The 15,565-nt window shown below is 32.8% G+C and overlaps 2 protein-coding genes across 2 annotated transcripts in view; one reads left to right on the plus strand and one right to left on the minus strand.

The window, feature by feature from the left end:
* Nucleotides 1–15,565, minus strand: part of MCU (mitochondrial calcium uniporter) — a 104,748-nt gene that overhangs the window by 23,376 nt on the left and 65,807 nt on the right. The window lies entirely within an intron of this gene.
* jv (javelin) overlaps nucleotides 12,629–15,565 on the plus strand; it is a 65,402-nt gene continuing 62,465 nt past the window's right edge. The window contains exon 1 of the mRNA XM_085195835.1: nucleotides 12,629–12,839. Coding sequence (XP_085051961.1) covers nucleotides 12,751–12,839 — 89 coding nt within the window. The 5' untranslated portion in view covers nucleotides 12,629–12,750. The remainder of the gene's footprint in view (nucleotides 12,840–15,565) is intronic.

Below are 15,565 nucleotides of genomic sequence, written 5' to 3' on the forward strand. Positions count from 1 at the left end.
GGCGAGCAAAGTAGTACTTTTTAATACGTTTTTATTAGCTTCAACCATACCTTACCATGTATACAAATATTATAATGTTTATTTAATTGAAAATGTAAACGTATCCCTGTGAAGACGAACAGAATTAAAACATAATAATTTTAACCTTGTTATACGTCTGTCTGTCCGTCTGTCAAGACCATTTATCTCAAGATCAATTGCAGGAATAAACTGAAATTAATATTCTAATAACCAGGTCTATAATTCCTCTGATCATAGAATAAACGAAAATAAACGAAGATTAAATCAACCATAGAAACAATAATTTCAAATTTATATTTGTCATTTATTACATACAAGATGAGCACATACGACCGCAAACTTAAGTTTGTCAAGTTTTATAAGTCACGTCCCCGTTGACCTGCAATCATGAAATTGGTACAGAATTCCCGGTGAGCGACCACGACTTGCAATTGATTGATTTTTATTTCTAAGGTTTTTATTAGGTAAAAAGTTTCAATCTAATGTACAAAATTTACAGCGTACTTACTGAAAGTTATAACACGGCCCACGTAGAATGGGAAATTACTTCCTTTATTGTTTTTTTTTGGTACTTAAAAAGAATTATACAAAGGATCGGTGAAAAGCATGTACGAATCCACAGATTATATATATATATATATATATATATATATATATATATATATATATCATCATCATCATCATCATCATCAGCCTGTCCTCGTCCACTGCTGGACATAGGCCTCTCCAATGGCACGCCACTGAGCTCGATCTTCAGCTCTTCGCATCCAGCCGCTGCCCGCCACTTTACGAATATCGTCACCCCATCTAGCTGGAGGACGTCCTACATTACGCTTGCCGAGGCGTGGTCTCCACTGTAGAACGCGCTTACTCCAACGGTCATCGGTTCTGCGGCAAATGTGACCAGCCCATTGCCACTTCAGCCTGCTAATCCTTTGGGCTATGTCGATAGCATTGGTTCTCTGTCGGATAACTTCATTTTGAATTCGATCCTTCAGAGATATTCCAAGCATAGCCCTTTCCATAGCACGCTGAGCGACTTTAAGCTGGTGGACCAATCGCACTGTCAGTGTCCACGTCTCGGCTCCGTATGTCATAACTGGTAGGACGCACTCATTAAAGACCTTCGTCTTTAGACTTTGCGGTATTGATGACGAAAAGACATCACGCAGTTGCCCATATGCCGCCCAACCAAGCTGTATTCTTCTGCGAGCCTCCATCTCGAAGTTGTTTCTACCTAACTGTACAGTTTGACCAAGATAGACATATTCCTGAACAACTTCGAGAGGTACTCCATGAAGTGCAATCGGTTCCGGAATTACATGTTCGTTGAACATTATCTTGGTTTTATCCAAGTTCATCCGAAGACCGATGCGAGCAGAAGACTCATCCAAAGTGCTCAACATATATTGCAGGTCCTGCACAGTTTCAGCAAAAATGATAATATCGTCTGCAAACCGCAAGTGTGAGAGAAATTTGCCATCTATGTTTATGCCCCGTCCTTTCCAGTGCAGCGTCTTGAACATATCCTCCAATGCATTAGTGAATAATTTGGGAGAAATTACGTCACCTTGTCTCACTCCTCGGTGCAGGTGGATAAATTTAGACTGCTGATTCTGTACTTGGACGGTCATAGTCGCTGCATTATAAAGGCTTCCCAACACTTTGATATATCGCCAATCGACTTGGCACCGTTGCAAGGACTCAAGAACAGACCAGATTTCAATGGTGTCGAATGCTTTCTCATAGTCCACAAACGTTAGGCACAAGGGAAGATTATACTCTTCGGTCTTCTGTATAATCTGCCGTACCGTGTGAATATGGTCTATGGTACTATAGCCTTTGCGAGGGAACAAGACGACAATACTGTTGCTCCATGCCTTTGGAGTTTTTCCCGAAAACAAGACGGAATTGAATATACGTTGGAGACATGTAAGTATAGGTTTTCCGCCTGCTTTTAGTAATTCCGTCGTTATTCCGTCTTCTCCTGGTGCTTTTCCATTCTTAAGCTGCCCCAAGGCCATCGAAATTTCGTCCTATGTTACTTCCGGCAAGTTGTCTGTGAGGCGGCGTGATAAAGTGGCTCTGGGATCTCCCGATTCGGGCTTGGGACGGGACGCTTTTGAAGCATAAAGTTTACCGTAGAAATCCTCAATTTCCATAAGAATTTCCGGCTTGGAGGCGACAACTTCTCCATTAGAATTGGTCAACTTCGTCAGATGACTTCGGCCTAATCGTCGAGCGAAGACTTTTGACCCCCGATTTTGCTCGATCGCTTCTTTTATACAACGTGTATTGGAGCTTCGGAGGTCGCGTCTTACCAGCTTAGATATTTGTTTATTCAAATTTGATGAAGTGCCAGTGGGATTTTCACGTCGCCTTTGCATTAGCCGTAGAGATTCCCCCGAAAGTTTGGATTTCTTAGTAGAATTTTGCGTCTGGTAAAATTTTGTCCCTTCATCACGAAGAATTCCCACCACTTGGTCTAGCTTATGGTCAATGTTAACGTCGCTTGTAGTTTCCAGGACAGCAAATCGGTTCTCCAGTTTCATCTGAAATGGTTCAGACCCAGCAACAGTTTGAAGCAGATTTGGTCGAAGTGTCGATTTTATGAGACGTAGGCGTTCGAGTTTATAGTGAACATTTAGAGTGCCTCGTACAAGACGATGATCACTTCCGGTGTTAAACCTAGTGACGACGGAGACGTCCCTAAATATTCGTCTTTTGTCTGATATAATGTAGTCTATCTCACTTCGTGTCACAGCGTCAGGGCTTTGCCACGTCCACCTCCGCTTAGGATGTTTTTTAAAGTAAGAGTTCATTACAAACAGCCCCTCTTTCTCCAGGAAGTTGATGAGCATTTGCCCCCTGTGATTCCTGCTTCCAAATCCATATGGTCCTACTACCGATTCTCTGTTAGGTTGTACTCCCACTTTGGCGTTGAAGTCCCCCATGACAACGTTAAAGTGGGCCTTTTGAGTGCTATGTAAGGCTTTTGTGATGTCTTCATACATTTCTTCCACTTCATTATCTGAGTGTGTCGAAGTCGGTGCGTATACTTGAATTATCTTGAGATTATATCTTTTAGTAAGTCTAATCACAAGGAAAAAGGGAGACAAAACCCTATTGAAAAACTACCGACCAATTTCCTTGTTGAGCCATGTCTATAAGCTGTTTTCTAGGGTCATCACGAATCGTCTTGCGCGTAGACTCGATGAATTTCAACCTGCCGAACAGGCCGGATTTCGCAAAGGCTATATATATATAATAAGTAAAAAAATCAGCTTCACCCCATATACCGCATATAACAGGGTAGCCAGAGAGAAATTAGTGTTAAGACACTCCGTAAATATCCGCCTAATATTAATAAATAATAATTCATTCCTCGAATATGGATCGAACCCACAACCGTCGCGCTCCAGTCACACTCTTGTGCCGCTGTACCACGACCGCCTCAGTACTTACATGTAAGTGTTAAAAATAAAAAGCATAAGAATTATTTCTTTATTATTATGAGCTTTTTTGTTAGCGATAATACGTTAAATCTGTACCTACCAGACCAACAAAGTTTGTCTTGAGGAAGAAGTTTCGCTCGTGTCTTGCTGCTAGCACAAAACAGAGAGGTTTCTGTTCATATACAAATTATGTATATATACTAAACAAATTTTGTAACAATTTTTTTTAGGTTCACGCTGAATCCCTCACATAAGAAGGTAGGCAGAGAGTTTTAAAACACATGCTAAGGCGTTTTCACTTCCCACTTTCCTCCTAATTCTGAAGTATTGCGTGCTGAGTGCCGGAATTCAAAACTACGCTATGTAATATTAAATATTTATTTTTCGTGAGTGGGAGCCGAACCCACAATTGTCGCATTTACTATCACACCTTTATGCCACCGGCCCACGAAAGCCTCTAAAGTTCTAGTAAAACATCTTTACATAATCTGGTATATTTAATTACTTAATTCTTAATAATATCTATAAGTAAAGAACTGTGCGTGAAAACAAAACGTATACTATTATAAACATATACCATGCGAATATTATATTACTAGTCTCGACATAGTCCGCGTGAACTATATAATTAGTACCGTGACGATCTTTATTACAAACGTTACTTATACCATAATTCACATACGCAAACGATTCTTAGAACATTAACGTATTTAGAACTATAATATTTATAAATAGGTATAGCACCGTAGCAACCACAAAAAGCCAGATTTTCATTTTGTTACAATAATTTCTTTAATTTTCACGTTATGAAGAGAGTCCTTCTGAAGTTTATGCAAACTTTTCCAACCTCTACCGACTAAAAGTCTACTTAATACTTTATGGTAATTTTAAAAATAAAAGAACTGAGTGAAGTTTACGCCTACCAAAGAACTTGCATGTAAGTTTTACATTTTCAATGTTTAAGTGCCTATACTGAGGCCATTGTGACGCGGTGGCACAAACGTGTAAACGCGAAGGTAGTAGGATCAATCCTCACTCTGGGGAGTGAATTATTATTAACCAATATTTTCATTTCTTCACTCTGGTAACATACGAATGGGCAACTCAAAACTCAATGTCTCAAAAATCGGCAGAAAGTGGGGAATGAAGTGTCATAACACTAGGTTCCCCCTGCCTACCCTGCTACATGCGGGATACATTGTAAAACTGTAGAAAAAAAAGAAATCTGTTCGAACATTTTATCGTGGTTTCCTTTGAAAAATAACATAGTAAAAGGAAAAATCTGCAAATCTACTTTGTATTCACTGAAAAACAAAATAGCACGGAAATTACGTGACATTTTTATATAATATTGTCTTCGCGACATCATTGCAGACAACCAGCTTAATAGGAATAAAATATCGTGCTACCATAAACTGCTTTGTGAATAACAATAATAATAATAAGAAAAAGTAATTTTAAAGTGGTCTCCTTGATATTAAAATTAGGATATGACTTAGCATAATATTTGTTTTCTACGAACGTTTCTTTGTCTTTGAAGCCATAGGATTTCTGTAATATCTTTTGTTGTTGGCAGCTTTAAAGCATTTAGAAAATGTATTTTTAAAATTTCCCACAATGCATTCGGTGAGAATAAAGTATATTTATAATTTTAGGTCGACTTTAAAGTTAAATATTTAACACCAATATTTACATTACGTAGAAGTAAAAGTATCCAATATACTTAGTAGGTACCTACTGTAAAGCGGAAGAAGTTTAACGAACTACACTCATCTTCAAGCGTATGTTATAAACTCAAATATACTCAGTTGTCACGCTTTTCGAGTATTTGTTAAGGAACTTAAGCATAGGTTCTTGAAAATAAAAGAAAATACTCGTACCTATTTATTTTTAACAATATATATTTGCAACTAAAAAAATTCTTATAACTAAGTAAATAAGCAACTGTATCATGTTCATGTGATGACGAAATAAGTAGAATATTGAGACAATCACTGCGTTTTAGTAGAGTTGAAAATTACATCTAGTCATCTAAAAGTGCGGTGTTGAGTTTCGCCACTCACCATATTATAATGTTCCAAATTTGGGTGGAAAACCAGAGAAGGTAATGTCTTAACTCTATTTTGTCTCTACCTACCCGGCCACATGCCTGATACTAATTAAGTAAATAACTTAATTTAACAAGAACAAACTTACCTCATCATAAGTGAGCCTAGGTGTTAATAGTTCATACACTATTTCCATCCCGATAAGCGCTTTATTAAAAGTTAACACGATACCTTTCGCAGTATGACATATTTCAGGCTTAACTGGTAGTATAATAATTAATGTGTATTTTTACGGAGATTACTTTCACATTACAGGTAAAAAGCAAATATAAGTAAATTGAACGTTAGGTTTATGGGTGGGTTGAGTTTGAGTTTGAGTTCCTACGTGAGATTTCCAGGAGTTGAACTTGCACCATTAGATGCTTCTTGACTTACGAGTACATCGTTAAATCGACGAGAAGTTTCAAATTGATCATAACAATTTTCCTTCGTATTGTTGAAGGCTTCGTATCATAAAAATATATTAGAAATGTCATAAATAGACACATATAAAACGCTTTTATAATTTTTGTTATGTTTATGACCATATATATTTTTTTTAAATAATTATTACCCGTATTCTATTATAAGAAGGCTATATGTAGATAAATATTATGTAGACTAAAAATTTTATATATTTTATGAGGCAGTGAAAGCACTCCATAGCCTCACGTTTTATTCTCACCTTCTACGTTACTGGCATTCCTTCATGAGTTAAGTGCATTTTAAGGACACCGCCTTACCGAGGTATTGCCTTAATAAATGCCTTAATCACATAGAGAAGAATTCCTTAGGAATATAGAGGAAGAACAATAAATTGAGGAATTTTATAATTTTCTAATAATGAATATACAACCTTAATATTCAACCTTTCAGATTTCAATATTAGTTGTTATATATATAGTATACTAGTTCTAAAGTAAGTAAAGTTTAAATAAACTACTTGTTTTTAAACGTAAATTTACGTAAACAAATTCGCATATTTCTCTAGCAACTAACTACTAACATAGCATGTCTGCTGGCTCCAACGTCTATACTATAACATTTTAGTAATACCCAAATTTCGTGGCTTGCAGACCTAATACATATGTATAGAGTATGTATCTGTATAAATTACGCTCACCTTGGCTTTACATACATAAATATGTGCATATATATCTATAGCACTCGTAGATCAACATTCGTAGATTTTTCAAATTACTTATTCACCAATAATTATTTCTATCCACAATATAAAACAATAGTATTTTTATAAGGGCTCTAATATTTTATAGGTTTTGAAATTATGTAAATAAAATAAATTTATATTTTCATTTCTCTGCACCGGTGTCGAAGCAAAGCGCGGCGTTAAGTTCTGCCACTCAAAACGCAATGCCTTTAGAATTCGACGGAAAATGGGGAACGGAATGTCTTAACACTAGGTTCTCTCTGCCCACCCTGCTATGTGCGAGATACAACGTGACACTGACTTTTTTTAAATTATGTCGCATTGAAGTCAACAAAAGGGTCGGATGCAATTAAGAAGCTTGTGTGTTATTGAAAATTCATAAAGGAAAAAAGGATATTAAAAATGCCTTTGCGTATTTTGTATGCGTGTCATATGACAGTTTATGAAATTCCTATAAAAATCTGTGTTTAATATCAATCTTTTTTTATCATTTTGTATAATAAAAAAAAAATCTGTTAAAAAATAAATTTCACATAAAAGATTTCATTTTCAGCTAATAACTTCGCTCTGTTGCGTATTTAAGACATCAGCAAACTGTCCACCACTAATAACTTTGATATTGAAATCGGTTAGAATTTTGAATATAATTATAATCTAGTTTTTTTTTTTTTTCAATTTTTTTTTTTTCCTATGCATTAATTACAACAATGTTAGTAAATTAAGCATTATTTTTCACCACAAAAGTAAAAATAAAATTATAATAATGCAAAATTACACAAGAACGCTACAAAAAGTAATTGAAATCTATAATTATAATAAAATCCTAACGGATCGATGTCTGTACATGTCCGTTTCGTCGTTAACTTTTAGTGTTTGTTATTTATAAATAAAAAAAATATAGAAACTATTTTCAAGGCTGTCCTTCGGCAAAATTGCTATAAGTAACTGTTTTATTGAATTGTCTGAAGCTTTACGTTTTTAAAATAATATTATTATTAGAAAACAAAAGTAATGGAGATTAGTAAATTAATAATTATGTAGTCCTAGCGGGCGAAGCCGCGACCTGGTCGTTAGTACTTAATAAACCCATTCATATGCATTAAATTGCATAGAGTACAAATTGATCCTATTACGTATTCGAACGGTTAGTGAATAAAGCTTAGTGGACAGGTAACTTATTCGATGAAGTGCTATGCAGTTATACAAAGAGAAAATCTCAGCAGTGTCGCTTGGAACTGTCACCGCTGCTTTTTGCAGAGCTTTTGTAGAATAAAATAAAAGTTAAAGAAATTCAGGTCTTGTCTTTTCCTCATAATATTTTTATACTTTAACTTCCAAGGTACCATACAAGAAAATTTTCTCGCTTATTTCTGGTAATATCTTGTTATTTTATGTACTATTTAGCAAATCAATTTTGATCAATTTTGATATGAATCAAAACCCTACTACAGTTTCCGTTCAATAAAAACTATAAATAACCCATAAGGCCATATAAATAATTTAGTTTATACTGCATAAAAACATAAACAAATATTGTGCATAAAAAAATAACAATAAATCTTGATTAATATAATTTTAAACAGAACAATGGACGTCTATAAAGTCGGACTTTAAGACCCACTGATTATTACTGTCGCACAATACATAAATTACTAAGGATTGAAGACGCCGTAATTTTAATCTAAGCCGGTAAGACTTCTTAGTGGCTTCTAGCTGAACGAAATGCTGAGATAAAGAGAAATTTAACGATTTCCTTCAAGCATTTATAAAAGAATTTTAAAAAAAACTTTGTCATCAAAATTTTGCATTTTTATATGTAAAGATTAAAATAGTACAAATAATATTACCATAGCAAGCAAAAATATAAATACTATAAACAAAATGTCTGGTATATTTTGTTTTGCTGTGCTCAGTATTTTTATGAGCGGATGCTGCATAAACGATGATCTAATTAAATGTTCAAGACTCCTAGGAATAAGCGAAAACATTTATGAATGCTGGAAACGTTTATTTCTGCGTTTTAAATACTTATGTTTAATTAAATAGATTACCGAAGTATACGGGTTGTTTAAGCGAGAAAATTTTAATACCTTATTCATAGCCTCAAAATGTTACTCATCCATTGACCATCACGGTCTGATTATATCCTGATTGTAAGCTCCCATGAGGAGTTATGTATTATTTTTATTTCCTTGCCAATCAAAAATTCAAGCAAGACCTTGTAAGTCTTGAATTCAGGCTGAAAGTGGAGAACAGAGTGTCTTGACACTAAGTTTTCTCTACGTACTAATTTTCCCTAAAACCAATGCTAAAAAACGTTAATAATATTTGTAAACAAACAATGCCTCCACGAAAATGAAACAAAATTTTAAAACAAAACGGAGTAGAATGTTAATTTATATTCTTTTCATACTGGGTACCATAATTAAGGAAACATTATGAAGCTAAAAATGTTGTCTACTTTCTCGGTATAACAGTTCGTAAAAATTTTTACCTACTCGAAAATTAAAAAAAATATTTAAAATTATTATTAAATTAAAACTTCAATTTAATATTAAATAAGAAGTAGGTACAAAATCTATTTGTTTCATTTGTAATAATTTCAACGTCCGCTTTAGAATATGACCAGTTGGGGCCACAGGGGCAGAGTTGCGCGACCGTAAATACGACAATTCGTGGGTTCATTTCGCACTCGGGAAAATGAAATATATTTTTTTTATAGAAAAAAACAAAGCAAACGAGTATTATATTAGGAGTAGATGACAACGACCTACACGCAAAAAAAGGCAAATATACATAAACTTCGTTCGTTCTTGTAAGATTAATATTAATTATTTAATTGAAAAGGAAAGTAAGTCCATTTAAACGTAGGTTACTCATAAATATGTATGAATTAAACTAAAACACATCTCGGTACCTCGCCCGACAACAAATTTCATACTAAAACCATCATATAGTCACAAAATGTCTGTAACAACAACCCGCGATATAATACTGACCAACAAACGGTAACGAACATTAATCACTTATGATCATAAGACATTAACAGTATAATAACAACTGTTGATTGCTTCATCTCTTTCTATCCTATACAGTAGTCGTTTGTGAAACAGAGATGGAATAACGGAAGACATCCTCAGCAAGTAGTCTCTGAAGCGCGACAACATGAGCAGTTTTCTTTTACTAATTTAGAATGTAACGTTTTACCTACTTTATAAAAATTTAAGATGTTGCAAAAATTATGAATATTTTGCTGTTTTTTAAATCATACATTTAGCTATATCTAAAAGTAAGTTAATTTTGATTAAGTAGAAGAAGTTTAACTAACTCTACCTTCTGCAGATAGCATTCGAATCTCACATAAAATTCATATATTAACAATACATACATAACGTTAGTTTTGGTCTGATTAGTTTTGGTTAATTTAATATCGACGTCGAGTAGTAATATTCTTTGAGACTTACATATAAAACCCAATACTTTTCTCTTGAGACACATGAAGAGAAAAGTAAGTTAATACCTATAACGAAACAATTCTAAATTATTATAAAGATTTTAATATACATAATTAAAACCGATAACTTTCTGTATGTTCTCCAAAAGGCCGAAGCAGGGATAAGAAATAACAAAAAAAATATCGAAAGAAATTTTCTTTATCATAAAAATTACAAATCATTGAAAACTTCAAAAATATAAATGCAATATCTAACTTCAAGTACAAACATAATTACTTTTCGATATCGGATTATGTATATTATAAGCTGTCACTAACTTTCTAACACAAGACTCAGTTACTTATAACTTGAGTTAAGCCCTATAACAGTTTTCTGCATTTCTTTCACGTACTAATGTCGACTGTGAACAAATATAGCAATAAAATTAACGATGTTCATAAATATGCGATTACAATCTTATCGTTCTTTACTTGCGTTATTTAAATGAAGCAATCATTATATTATTAGTTAGTACATCAAATTTAATTTAAATATTTTTTATAATATATCAATTAATTACCTTTAGTAACCGTTAGAAATTAAACGATACTTTATATTCTTTATTCCTATACGCGAAAACTCATATTTTTGCCAATAATACTGGTTTCAAAGAAGTTACAAAAAGTGAAGGGTTGTCAGACAATTTCCTCTTTACCAATTCTACCACAACCAAAACGGACGTTCTTCATCAATTGTCGAGACCCAACTTTTGATGAAAATCAATGCTATTAAAATATAAAAAAATTAAAGATAATGAAGACAATACATAATATTTCAGATTTCATTACAAAAAAATAGTATAGATAAGCTATATTTACTTCCATCATTTGCCATATGTAATAGAAAGAACGAGAATATACTTATTATTAAATTCAAATAAACTAAAAACTTAAAACTACACCTCTCTAAGCCCCATGCTCGTTAAAAAGCTAAATCTGAGAACAATTTCCGGCGTAAAGGCGTAGAGGCGGAAACGTGCACGAAGCGAGTTTTCACGTGTGCGAAGTGGTTTCAAAGTTCATTGCATACAATTATCTACAGCCAGCCTGCACGAATCATAACTACCATTACTGAAATACTAGACCTATTATTAAAGAAACAAACAAACAATAAGTATATAATTATTTTTTTAATATATAATTAAAATTAAATTAAAAAAGGGGTCTGTCATGGCACAGGGACACGAAGTGTGGTTGCAAACGTGAATGGTTGTGGGTTAGATCCCCACTCGAGGAAATGAAATATTTAATTAGATTCATATTTCCATTCTTTCGCACTGGTGTCAAGGCAAAGCGCGTTGTTAAGTTCCGCCGTTAGATTAATGAATCATTAACTTGTAATTAAATAACTTTTAAAAAATTATAATCAATTTATCTTTATATCAATTTGTAGTATTATACAAAACCCAATCAATCGAGAGTTACTGTTATTTTAATATTTTATATAGAAATTTATGGATCATGTTTAAATATTCAAATAGAGTCAACATGTAGCACATTTGCCCGGAACTTTTGAGTAATACATACTGACGTAATGCAATTAAGGTTATTTAGAAAAATATTTCGTAAACGAAAAAAAAACTAGATTAATTTTGTATATATGATTTTTAACTTAGCTATAATTAGAAGAAAAATTAAGTATTAACAATTTTTACAGTATGAAACTTTTTATCTCTGCTCCCACATGTATATGTGGAAAGTATATCAACATTTATCTTCTTAAATATACTTCCACAAGTAAATATAAAGGGTGAAAAATATGTATGTACCCTCTTCACAGCAAATATGTACTTATTTAATTAAATATCTTTCAGGTTGTGTTTCCGCGGCTGTGAAATGCCAAGGTCGCAGGAGCTTATTTGCTTAGAGCTTTACGTGAGGAAAACACAGATTGCTAAATTAAAAAATACCATCCCATTTTTTAAGTCTTTTAAACATGCAGATTAAAATGTTTACTAAAATGGGAGCATTTAACTCTTATAAGGAAAAAAATATGAATAATACGGACTCTGGATATCGCAAATAAATAAACAGTTATTTAGAATCACTAATGTGGAGAAATTGCGGAGACGCATACTTGCATTAAGCAATAGTGTTAAAATAGAGAAAATAATAACATTTGCCATTTTACAGAAAAAAAAAGACACTAATAACAAACAGCTAAATCCACTTTACTCACGTTCTATTTTTAAACATCAAGACAATATAATTTATTGTCCTTAATACACTAAGAGATAATTCAATTTGAAGTACCATAAGATGGTTCGTTGAAAACTCGGACAATTAAGAGTAATGTAACGTGTGCGGTATGCGCGTGCGACGGTACGTTTCACATTCACATCGCGGCCCGCGCGGACATAACGTGGCTTAACCACGGCACTCGGTACAGTGGCAAGTTACCCCCCTATAAGGGTAATAATACCCTAAGTTACCCTTAAAATAAGGGTTGTGCATACTCAGGGGTTGTTTTAGAGTGCCGTAGGTCGTGTGTTATTAGTGACGGTGTGTGCAGTGGCATGGGATAGCATGGGAGCCGGACATAGCGCAGAGGGCGAAGTGGGCGCTTCTAGCGACCCGCCTACCCACGACAGGAAGAAAACGCACAAGAGGCGAAGGTGAGAATAGTTATCTAAGTAAAGTAAATGTGAACTATAATTTCTCGACAGAATTTCTATTTTGAGTAATTCCTTTACTATTTAGAAGATTATTAGAATATAATAAAAAAGAAAAGAACAATGAATTATTAATACATTTGCTAGGCAAAAAACCAAATCAAATAGATAGGTTCCATAAATAAACAACCCTACCAAAGCTCGAGTGTACATACATAGATTTTATTGAAATCTTCAATAGAATCACGAAAGTAATTGGATTGGCGACACAATACGGGATCGTTCACCTGTGACGAAGCTTGTACCCTTCAAAATGTGATATTGAATGTTGTAGACAGAGTCCCCCTTTGTGAGTTTTAGGTCGACTTTATTATAAAGATAACACATTTACGTCTCGAAAGTAACTCAAGATTTCTGATAAAAGTATAATTTAATCTTAATTTATTAAGCTGTAAAATGTTTTACGAGCTTTATTGTATTTTCTGTAAAAGTTATTAAATTACTTTTTTTGAAAAGAAGTTCGTTAGATATTAGGAATTTTTTATATTTTTTTTCTAAAATTTATATAGAAAGTTCATACCGTAAAGTAACTTGTTTTTCAAAACAATCGCACAAAACTCCCTCGGTGGTGTTCACACAGTTTCAGACAACTTTATTGTGATATCAAATTTTTCGTTTAAGCTTGATGCATTTCAGTCGTGAAGAAAATGCTTGGCATATAAAATAATATTTCACGTATACGAACTGATACTACAAAATGAAATATTTCATATATTATTTACGACTCCGCTAAATTTTTAAGTAATTAATTTTTGAAGGAAGTGGTGCAAATGACTCTAAAAGTTAATAATTTAAAAATCTTTATAGTTGAAATACTTTAGCTAAAATTATTCACCAACTTTTCTACTTTTAGGTATAAAATTACAAAATATCCAACGTTTCCAAATAACTGAAGTGAAATTCGAGTTGCAAGAAATAGTTCGCCGTAATGTAGGTTAAATATGATAAAATAATTATAGCTAATATATAGTAATTTTATGCTGAGTAGGTGAATGGAATGTTAACAGTCTCCTACGGTTATCAATCAATCACTCTTTGTGTTAATTAACTATAGCAAACAGATTCATGCCGATAATTACGTACATTCGATGTTGGAAAACAAAGCTTTGGAAACCTGCGCTATGTGTTTATGTCAAAGAGCATTATCTCTGAGCTTCCTTTCACACAACGTGTTTAGTCAAATAACTAATTTGACTATCAATTTCAGTAATTTAAGGATTTTTTATATTTTTATAAAAAAAAATGTGCAAATAAAAGTATTTTTTATAGTTCGTCTAGGATTTTCATATTTTTCCCTATTCATAATTCAAGAGAGGTACAACAATTTCTTCAAGTACACATAATGGAAACCAGTAAAAAATATAGAAACTACGCATAGAGATCTAACATGTACAAGAAATATTTCATGCCTAACGTCATGTAAATTGTGTTTATCTTTATCAAATAAATATGCTTCAAGCATGGAAATAATATTGAAGAAAGAAATAACTCTCATTTTTTATTCATTGGGACAACAAGATATAAGAAGTTCATTTTGTCATTTATTTTATAAAGAGTGTCTTTTATTTAAAACAAAATTTTATAAGCGTTGAATGTTTTACATTATTAGTATTTTTTTATTTAAATTAATTCAAAAATTTGGCCTAAGTTTTATTATAGTCTAATAATTAAGCTATAAAATAAATATTTGTAAATAGAAATATATATATCTACGAACTGAGAAGGGACTCAACGTCTTCGATCTCTACATTATTTCTTCAAAATACGACGAATTCATGCCAGTAAATATACATAAAATTTAAGAGACTGTACCATTTTATTAACTTCACATTAACTTATATACTAGAATATAATAAAATATTTGCTTTTCATGTAAAATTTTATTTATCCAAACGTAACAGGCATTTACGGTTCCTACTTTAAAAGTCCTAAAATTATTTATAAGATTACTTTCATTTCATCTTATTTCACCATAGGGAGCCATAAACCATATTCAGCCTGATTCAGCAATTTAACACCCTGAAATATTAGTAGAGATTTTTTGATAGAATATTTATTTTAAATTCATATTCTTTTATCTCGTTTTATATTGCAAATAGTAATTTTACGTGTGTAAATTACTTGGACTGAAGTAAGTGATCAATAGTCTATCCAACATTTTTATCTATATATACAGGGTGTCCCAGGAGCCAACGATAAAACGAAACCAGGTGATAGACCAAGTCGTGACAGTTATGAGAAAAATATAAAAAAAATTCTTTGTCATGTATTTTTCATATTATATTGATTTTAAAAAATATCGCAAAAACCGACACCCTTTGATGGTTTTTCACGTCCCTGGACTACAAATATTACTCTTTCTTCATTTTTTTTTCTGTAATGTAATCATGAGTAACCCTTCTGTGAATTACAGTTTAAGATTTAAACATACCTGCATCAGTTTTCAATAAAATGTGGTGTTTTTGCCAAACATTAAATTCAAAATATTTACTACACCCAACTTTAACCGACTGTACTATAAAAAAAATGTACTACACTGTTTTTGCAAGTAACTTTAAAAGTTGGCGCATTTAATCTGGATTCCGAAATGGTACGACACTTGCTGGATTACTTCTTTGTTGAAGAGAGAAAAATCGAAATACACGATAATCGGGATGACGTTCAGCTTT

Source organism: Heliconius melpomene, chromosome 13, assembly GCF_056956725.1.
Source record: "Heliconius melpomene rosina isolate 202511_hmr_F chromosome 13, ASM5695672v1, whole genome shotgun sequence".
Taxonomy (NCBI): domain Eukaryota; kingdom Metazoa; phylum Arthropoda; class Insecta; order Lepidoptera; family Nymphalidae; genus Heliconius; species Heliconius melpomene.